General features: G+C 59.1%; 1 protein-coding gene across 1 annotated transcript; it reads left to right on the top strand.

The window, feature by feature from the left end:
• The first annotated feature begins 17 nt into the window (after positions 1 to 17).
• LOC123348270 (von Willebrand factor A domain-containing protein 5A-like) lies at positions 18 to 9,001 on the top strand. The gene is made up of 8 exons (XM_044985779.1): positions 18 to 676; positions 878 to 1,042; positions 4,198 to 4,301; positions 4,618 to 4,826; positions 5,710 to 5,997; positions 7,140 to 7,276; positions 8,049 to 8,175; positions 8,612 to 9,001. Exons 1-8 carry the CDS (start codon positions 665 to 667, stop codon positions 8,689 to 8,691), a joined length of 1,122 nt encoding a protein of 373 aa, XP_044841714.1. The 5' UTR covers positions 18 to 664; the 3' UTR covers positions 8,692 to 9,001.
• Positions 9,002 to 9,115: the final 114 nt, after the last annotated feature.

Raw genomic sequence — 9,115 nt, 5'->3', positions numbered from 1 at the left:
GGACTGTCTGCCCCACAGCACCCCTCAACCCTGCCCCCAGCCCTGCTGCCCTGGGGACCGTCTGCCCCACAGCACCCCTCAACCCTGCCCCCGGCCCTGCTGCTCTGGGGACCCCCCAGCAACCCCAGACTCTGTCCCCTTAGCCCTGCCTGCCTGGAGAGCCCCCCAGTAACCCCAAACACTGTCCCCCCCCGCCCTACTGGCATGGGCACCCTCAGCAACGCCAAACTCTCTCCCTCCAGCCTGGGGACCCCCAGCACCCACCAACCCTGCCTCCCATTATCTCGCCAAAGCTGCTGCCTGCCTTCCCGACCTGGAGACCCCCCTCAAACTCTCTCCCTCCAGCCCTGCCAGCATGGAGAACCTCTGCCCCTATCATCTCCCCCCAGCCCTGCCAACAGAGAGACCCCAACCCCAGCATCTGCCCATCCCTTCACCTCACCCTGCCCCCCAGTCCTACTCACCGCTCTCCAACTGCCCCCCAGCACTGAATTGACCCCCCAGCTCTGCCCCTCCACATCCTGTCTCTGACCCCCCACCCCGGACTCTGCCCCCCTGCAGGTGCTTCTCCTTTGGCATCGGGGAAGGGGCCTCCACGGCTCTGGTCAAAGGCATTGCCCGGGCAGCAGGGGGCAGCGCCGAGTTCATCACGGGCCAGGACCGCATGCAGCCCAAGGTGAGAACCCAGGAGTCCGGGCTCCCCCGGCTCTAATCCACCAGACCCCACTCCCCTCCCAGAGCTGGGAGAGAACCCAGGAGTCCTGACTCCCAGCCCCCCCGCTCTAACCCACCAGTCCCCATGCCTCACCTCCCCCCCATGCCAGGGTAGGACGCTGGTGTCCTGGCCCCACCCTGTGTGTGCTGGTCTCTCCCCCAGGCGCTGCAGTCTCTGAAGCGGGCCCTGCAGCCGGCCGTGACTGGGATCTCGCTGAGCTGGGATCTGCCCCCCGGAATGGAGGCGGCGCTGCTGGGCCGGGGCCCTGAGGTGATCTTCCCTGGGCAGCGGTGCCTCATCTACGCCCAGCTCCGCGGGCAGCCCCAGGTGAGAGAACAACCCCCCAAAACACACACACACACACACAATGCCCCCAGGGCTTGGGATCAGTGCCTGAGCCAGGAACCTCCCACCCCCTCCTGGGTGGTAACTCTGAAAGAAGCAGTGAGAGGTAAAAAGGCATCCTTAAAACGTGGAAGTTAAATCCTAGTGAGGAAAATAGAAAGAAGCATAAACCCTGGCAAGTGAAGTGTAAAAATATAATTAGGAAGGTCAGAAAAGAATGTGAAGAACAGCCAGCCAAAGACTCAAAAAGTAACAGCAAAAAATTTTAAGAACATCAGAAGCAGGAAGCCTGTTAAACAACCAGAGGGGCCACTGGATGATCGAGGTGCTAAAGGAGCACTGAAGGACGATAAGGCCATTGCAGAGAAATTAAATGAATTCTCTGCATCGGTCTTCACAGCTGAGGATGTGGAGTGGGGGCGGGGGATTCCCAAACTGAGCCATTCTCTTTGGATGACAAATCTGAGGAACTGTCCCAGATTGAAGTGTCATTCAAGGAGGTTTTGGAACAAATTGATTAGCTATTCTCCAGGCATTTTTAGTTTATGTGACACCAAATTTTAAAAATGGCTCCAGAGGCGATCCCGGCAGTTACAGGCCAATACGCCTGACTTCAGTACCGGGCAAACTGGTTGAAATTATAGTAAAGAACAGAATTCTCAGGCGTGTAGGTGAACAGAATTTGCTGGGGAAGAGTCAACATGGTTTTTGTAAAGGGAAATCATGCCTCACCAATCTACTCAAATTCTTTGAGGGGGGATCCAGTGGCTATCGTGTGCTTGGACTTTCAGAAAACCTTTGATAAGGTCCCTCACCAAAGGCTCTTAAGCAAAGTAAGCTGTCCTGGGATAAGAGGGAAGGTTCTCTCATGCATCGGTATCTGATTAAAAGATAGAATCTCAGGGTTGGAAGGGACCTCAGAAGGTCATCTAGTCCAACCCCCTGCTCAAAGCAGGATCAATCCCCAGACAGATTTTTGCCCTAGATATGTAAATGGTCCTCTTAAGGATTGAATTCATAATCCTGGGTTTAGCAGGCTAGTGCTCAAACCACTGAGCTATCCCTCCCCAAGGAAACACAGGGTAGGAATAAATGGTCAGTTCTCAGAATGGAGAGAGGTAACTAGTGGTGTCCCCCAGGGGGTCTGTACTGGGACCAGCGCTAACATATTCATGCATGATCTGGAAAATGGGCATACATTCAACATGTTCATACATGATCTGGGAAAAGGGGTAAACAGTGAGATGGCAAAATTTGCAGATACAAAACTACTCAAGATAGTTAAGTCCCAGGCTGCGAAGCGCTACAAAAGGATCTCACAATATAGACGGGGAGTTATATGGGCCTGTGGTTCCCCTGATCCACCAATACTCAGGAACGTAGGCCCGGCTCCAGCAATGTTTGGGCTTATATTTAATCAGAACCATCCTGTCCATGGGTCAGGGCAACCGCCCTGGGCCCCACACTTCAGGGGGATACGGGGTCCAGGGAAGCGTGGGGGGTTAGCAGGTGGCCTGGCACTGGCAGCAGCAAGTGACCAGCCCCAGCCTGCCCTGCTCTGCCCCACCCCCACTCCACCTCTTTCCCCAAGTCCCCGCCCCCGCCCTGCCTCTTTCCGGCTTCCTCCCCCTCCCCCGAGCGATGCCGGGAGCCGGCGGGGCAGAGCGCAGCGGGGCAGGCTGGGGCCGGGTTGCTCGCTGTTGCCGGCACCAGGTCCCCTGCTAATCCCCCAGGCCACCCTGGACCCTGCATCCCCCTGAAGCGCGGGGGTCCCCAAAGTGCGGGACCTGGGGCAGTTGCCCTGGTCAGTCCTATGGACTGGACGGCTCTGCTTGGACCCATTCTGGGCACCACCAAAAATTATACAAACCTGGGTGACTGGGCAAAAAAATTGCAGCTGAAATTCAGTGTTGATAAATGCAAACTAATGCACATTGGAAAATCCCAACCCCACATACAAAATGATGGATCTAAATTAGCTTTAACCACTCAAGAAAGAGACCTTGGAGTCATTGTGGATAGTTCTCTGAGATCATCCACTCAATGTGCAGCGGTGTCAAAAAAGCAAACAATGCTGGGAATTATTAAGAAAGGGATAGATAATAAGACAGAAAATATCATGTTGCCTCTATATAAATCCCTGGTACATCCACATCTTGAATACGGTGTGCAGAGCTAGTCACCCCAACTCAAAAAACTTATATTGGAAGTGGAAAAGTTTCAGAAAAGGGCAACAAAAATAATGAGGGGTATGGAACGGCTGCTATATGGGGAGAGATTACTAAAACTGGGATTTTTCAGCTTGGAAAAGAGATGACGAAGGGGGGATATGATAGAGGTCTATAAAATCATGACTGGTGTGGAGAAAGTGAATAAGGAAGTGTTATTTACTCCTTCTCATAACACACAAACTAGGGGGTCACCAAATGAAATTAATAGGCAGCAGGTTTAAACTGTTGGAAGGCAGGATACTGAGCTAGGTGGACCTTTGGTCTGACCCCATATGGCCCCTCTTAAATTTTTAATGATGGTCATTGGGCTGGGGGTCTCTGTGCCATCCCAGGCCATTGATTTCAGTGAGGAATGTTAACTCTGATCCCTAATGATGGCAGTTGGGCTGGGGGGGTCTCTGCACTAGCCTGGCTGCATTGATCTCAGGGGCAGGTCTATGCTATACATTTACAGCTGCGCCACTGTAGCACGTCTGGTGAAGACACTCTAAGCCAATGGGAGAAGTTCTTCTGCCGACACGGCCCTGTCTCCATGGGGGGCTAAGGTCAGTGTAACTACGTCACTCAGGGAGCTGGAGCTCAGGGGTGTGGATTTTTCACACCTCTGAGCGACGTAGTTATACTGCAGCATGTGGTGTAGATGAGACCTCCGTGGGGATCGATAACTCTGTTCCCTACCAGTGACCACTGGGCTGGAGGTCTCTGTGCTACCCCAGCCCCATGGATCTCAAAGGGGGTCGTTATCTCCTGACCCTACTGATGGCCGTTGGGCTGACTAGGCAGCCCCCTAACTGCTGTGAATTGGGCGTATTTACCCCCTTTGTTCTGTAAGCCGGGTCTGGGGGGGTCCCCAGGCATCTTCTCCCCCCTCGCACTCCACCCCTGACCCCCTTTCTCTGCCTGCAGCCCCCAGACACTGCCGTGGGTGGCGTCAGCCTGCAGTATCGCATCCAGGACCAGACCTACAAGGAGACGCTGCAGTTCCCCCTTCAGCCACAGGATGGAGACAGGTGACAGCAACGCTCCCCTGGTCCTCGTCCTTCCCAAGCCGCTGGGTCCTGCCCCCCACATCCCCACCCCCAACAGAATAGAGATGGGAGGGGACCTGCCCCAAGTCACAGAAGGAAGCAGGAGTCTTGGCTCCCAGCCTCCCTGCTGTGACCACTAGACCCCACTGCCCTCCTATAGCCAGAGATAGAACCCAGGGGTCCTGGTTTACACACACACACACACACACACTATCCCACTAGCCCCTAATCCCCTCCCCACAGTGGCTGGAACCCAGGCATCCAGGGCTCACCCCATGACTCTCTGTCCCCGGCACAGGCTGCCCGTTCACCGGCTGGCAGCCAAGTCGCTGCTGCTGGAGCTGGAGGGGGCCGTGGACACCGGGTCGGAGGGGGACCGGCGCCGGGTGCTGGAGACCAGCCTGAGCTCGGGGGTCGTCTGCTCCCTCACGGCCTACGTGGGGGTGGACACAGAGCGGGGGCAGCCGGTGCAGGGGCCGCTGGTGAGACGGGACATCCCGCTGGCAGGTAACACTGGAAGCGGGATCAGGGATCCCAGCACTGGGGGGGGGACAACATGGGAGAGGGCTCAGGTGGGAGGGGGACCCAACCTGGCACTGTGGGGGAACGTGGCACTGGGGCGAGGGAAGGGGGAAGGAATTATGGGAAGGTCCCAGAACAGGGGGATCCCAGTGTGAGAGGAGGGACCCAGGAGCATTGGATGGGGGGATCATGGTTATGGGCTAATGTTCCTGTGCTCTTCTCCGTGCCCCCGCTCCCATGGGGCTGTGCTGCCCCCTCCCTGCACCCCCAGGGTGACCCCAGTGCCCCCGTCCCCAGGGCAGGGGGAGAGCGGCTGGGTGGGACAGGGAGCAGCCCGCCGGGCCTGGCCTGTGGGACGGACGGACAGACAGATGGACCCAGAACCGGAGACCCAAACAGATGGGGGCAGAGACCGAGAATCAGACAGTCGGACCCAGACAGAGACACAGACAGGCAGGGACTGGAGGGGCGGGCGCATCGCTGTCATGACCAAGCCTGGCTAGCGGGGGCCTCTCGCCCCCCTCCCCCAGCATCCTGCCCTCATCCATGGGGTGCAGCACCCGCCCCCGCGTCCCCTGGGGCTTGATGAGGGGTCTAAGCTGGGGGAAAGCTGCAGGGGAGGGGCTGGATCCAGGGGGTCCCAGCTTGGGGGGATGGGCTAGGGGGAGATCCAGACTCTGGGGGAGCTGGGGGGAGAGGAGGATGGGGCTGGGTGTTGGGGGTATCCAGCTGGGGGGGCATGGGAGAGGGGTCCCAATGGTGTGTTGGCTCTGGGTGCTGTGTGGAGGGGGAGGGGATTTCCCTTCCCTCTCTTAGCCTGTCTCTGTCTGCGTGTCTGTCTGTCCCTCTCTGTCTGTCTCCCACCCAGCCTTCGGGGCCGCACCCCGCATGTCCATGGCCCAGGCCCAAGGGCTTTCCAGTGTGTCCGTGGACTGCGCCATGGCCTTCAACCTGCAAGTTAAGAGCTGCCGTCCCCCCGTCCTCCTCCGGGACACTCACCCCCAGAGCTCCCCACGGGCAGTAGGGGCTCTCTTCTCCCCCGGCACCGCTCCTCCTGGCTCCCTCGCCATGCTGAAGGGCAGCTGTGGGAGCCCCCGACACAAGGTCAGGAAGTCCTGCACACTCAGCGCCCCGCCGGAGACCGCGTCCAAGGAAGGTGAGGGGGGCAGGGGCTGGGACTCAGGACTCAGAGATGGGGGGAAACACCAGGATGACGCTTCATCGGGTCAGAGACAGACGTGCCCTGACGGTCCCAGAGCCGGGCAAGTGTTTAACAGCCACATAGAAAGTGAAGGAACTTCCTGGGCAAAACAGCAGTGTGATGCTGGGGGAGGGGGAATCCACAGCTGGTTGTTTTTTAAGTGTCAGGACGTAAATGATCTTGTAAGAAAATGGAAAAAATAAGGAAACTCCCAGGCAATAAACTCTGTGAAGCTGGAATTTGGGGGGTGAGTTTGTATCAATGAGCTACATGTGGGGAGGGCCCAGCTGGGCAGCGGAGGGGGTAATCAGTCGCTTTTTAGTAACAGAAATGTCGCTGGGCAGTTTTCTCTGAAATGGGCACAGCTAAATTCCCAGACAAAAATACCTTGTGAAGCTGGGCCCAGGCTCGGGTGTTTGTACAGGTGAGTTCAGGGGCACAGATCGTGGTTGGCCCGGTCTGGTTTCTAAACAAAGAAGCCCACGAAAGGCAGAAATGTTAAAGTTAAGGCTCCCCTTAAACCTGAATTTGAAGAGTGTGGAAATACAACCTTGCTGTAGCCCAGGTAACCTTAACTCTGCCTCATAACCCTGGCCCAGGCAGCTATAATATCATATAGACTGTGTAACATCCTGTCTCCCCTATACCCTTAGACGCTTCTGTGTCTCCCCAGACGTATATCTGTATCACAGGTTGTAGTGCAGGATGGTCCCGGGGTCAGATTGTGTTTGAGAAACACCCTGGGGTTGTGAGATTAATGATTGGGGCTGAAACATTCACAGGGCCCAAGGGACTTTGGTTCCCAACTCCAACTGCAAATTAGTTGTCATCCCATGGGTGCAGGAAGGGGCAGAGTTGAGGGTGCCCACAGAGGGGTTAAGGGTGCAGAGAAGCAGATAAAGGATGCCCATGGATGGGGCAGAGTTAAGGATGTCCATGGATGGGGCAGAGTTAAGGATGCCCATGGATGGGCAGAGTTAAGGATGCGTGGAGGGTAACAGTTAAGGTTGTTGGCTGTCCCCCAGCCTGGACAGGCCACGTTGCTGTTCTGTACCCATAACCTCGTGCAAGAGCCATCTCCCCACCTCTCTCCCTAGAGCGGGCACCGGAAGTGTCTCCCCTGCTGAGGCTGGTGTCTCTGCAGAATGCCGACGGCTCGTGGGACCTGGACCCCCGTCTGGCTGCTGCGCTGGGGGTGAGCGAGACCGACGCCAGGGGGAGGATGCCCAGTCAGGTGAGTGCAGGGGGAGGAGGAGAGGGGAGAGACAAGGGGGCAGGTGCCATGAGTTGGGCCCGTTCTCTGCTCCCAGATGAGACTGGGCGTGACCCAGGCTGGGGGCGGGTCTGAGGGCGACTGGATCACATGACCCCTAAATCTGGAGCCCAGTGGGGGAGACGGGCCCACAGCGGGGAGCTAGAACCCCCTTGCAGGGAATCGGAGCATTGGATCGAGGGGGCCCAGGGCTGAGGGGGGACATGAGGAGGCCCAGGCTGGGTCCTCTCTGAGGCTGTCTCCCTACCCCCGGGCATCCCACCAGGCATCTGGGTAGGGGGTCCATGGTGCTAGAGTGGAGGGGCTGGGAACCCTCTGAGTCTGGGGAAGGGGCAGGAGCGCTGGATTGGGGGGTCCCCAGGGCAGGGAAATGGGGGCAGTGCTGGGGGGGCAGAGAGGTCTCTAGAGTGGGGTGATGGGGGCAGCACTGCGGGGAATCAGGGGGGCCCCTGGCGCAGGGGGATGGGCAGCATTAGGGGGCAGGGGGATGGGGGCAGCACTCGGGGGACCAGAGGGAGTCCCCAGACGGGGCGCTGTCTCGGGCTGTGTCTCTCCCTCCTGCACAGGATGTGGCCCTGGGGGGGGCAGAGGGGTCCCTAGGGCAGGGGGATGGGGGCAATTCTGGGAGGGGTGCCTGGGGGTCCCAGGGTCGGGGGGATGGGGGCGGCGCTCAGGGGAACAGGGGCTGGGCGCTGTCTCAGGCTGTGTCTCTTCCCCCCACCCCCACCCCCAGGACGTGCCCCCTAGCATCTGGGCCACGGTGCTGGCCGTGGTCTGGCTGCACGGCCGGGCCGTGGGGCAGCGCGACGAGTGGGAGCTGCTGGAGGCCAAGGCTGTGGGCTGGGTGCGGGGCCAAGCAGGTGAGACGGGAGTGGGTGTTTGGGGGCAGGGCCCAGGTCGTCTACCAGAGAGCCCCTGCCCCATAGGCCCCCCGACCCTCTGGAGACTGTCCCACAGCCCAGCCTGTCCCCCCACCCCTCCCAAGATCCCACAAGCCCACAGTACCAACCCCACCCCATAGGACCCCACAGTCCAGCCAACCACAGCCCTGGGATCTGTGTCCCATGGGCCCCCCGGCATCCTAACAGCCTCTGGTCCCCCAGCCAGACCCCCAGAGGCCTCCAGTCCCAGGACAGACAGGCTCCCAGCCCCCCGTCCCCCCAGCTCCCGACGTCAGTGCCCCGGGCTGTGAGCTCTGTGCCCTTTGTCCCCCATTCCCTGGCTGGTGTCTCCTCCTCCCCCCCCATCCCCCTGTTCCCCAGGCTGATGTCTCCCCTGACCCTCTTCTCGTTGCAGGGCCCCAGCTGAGCGAATGTCTGGAAGCCGCCAACACCCTGCTGGGCTGCAGCGTTGGCCCTGCTGTCTTTGGGCTCTGAGCCCCCCTGGATCCCTGTACCCCTCCCCCCAAGCTACCCAGGGCCTCCAAACCAGCTGAACCTCCCCATCCCTATACCCCACCCCCACCCCAGCTACGCTGGGCCTCCAGCCCCGCTAACCCCCCCACAGGGATCCTAAATTAAGAGCAGCCAGTTGGTTGCATAAGTTTAAGGAAAACAGTTTAAACTGACCCTGTCACTTACAGCGGAGGAAGGTGGTTGTGCAGACAGGCCCTTGCTGCTGTGGGCGGAGACTGTCTCTGCCAGCCCCTCGCTGGAATAAAGCAGTTCCCCCGGTTTGTCTGTCTGCCTGGCTTTGGCTGGGGTCCTGGGGCTCCGAGCTCCCCACGGCTGCCCAGGGCACTGGGTTCCCAGCAGGGTCAGGGGCCGCCTGCCCTGAGCGGGTGCATTAGCGCTCCCAGCT

Source organism: Mauremys mutica, chromosome 13 (assembly GCF_020497125.1).
Source record: "Mauremys mutica isolate MM-2020 ecotype Southern chromosome 13, ASM2049712v1, whole genome shotgun sequence".
NCBI lineage: Eukaryota > Metazoa > Chordata > Testudines > Geoemydidae > Mauremys > Mauremys mutica.
This window is presented reverse-complemented; position numbering and strand designations above follow the sequence as displayed.

Excerpts from the sequence above, each read along its gene's own strand:
- LOC123348270 (XM_044985779.1), top strand. Across the intron at positions 4,302-4,617 it reads CAGCCACAGGATGGAGACAG|GCTGCCCGTTCACCGGCTGG; the intron begins GTGACAGCAACG and ends TCCCCGGCACAG. Across the intron at positions 5,998-7,139 it reads GGAGACCGCGTCCAAGGAAG|AGCGGGCACCGGAAGTGTCT; the intron begins GTGAGGGGGGCA and ends CTCTCTCCCTAG.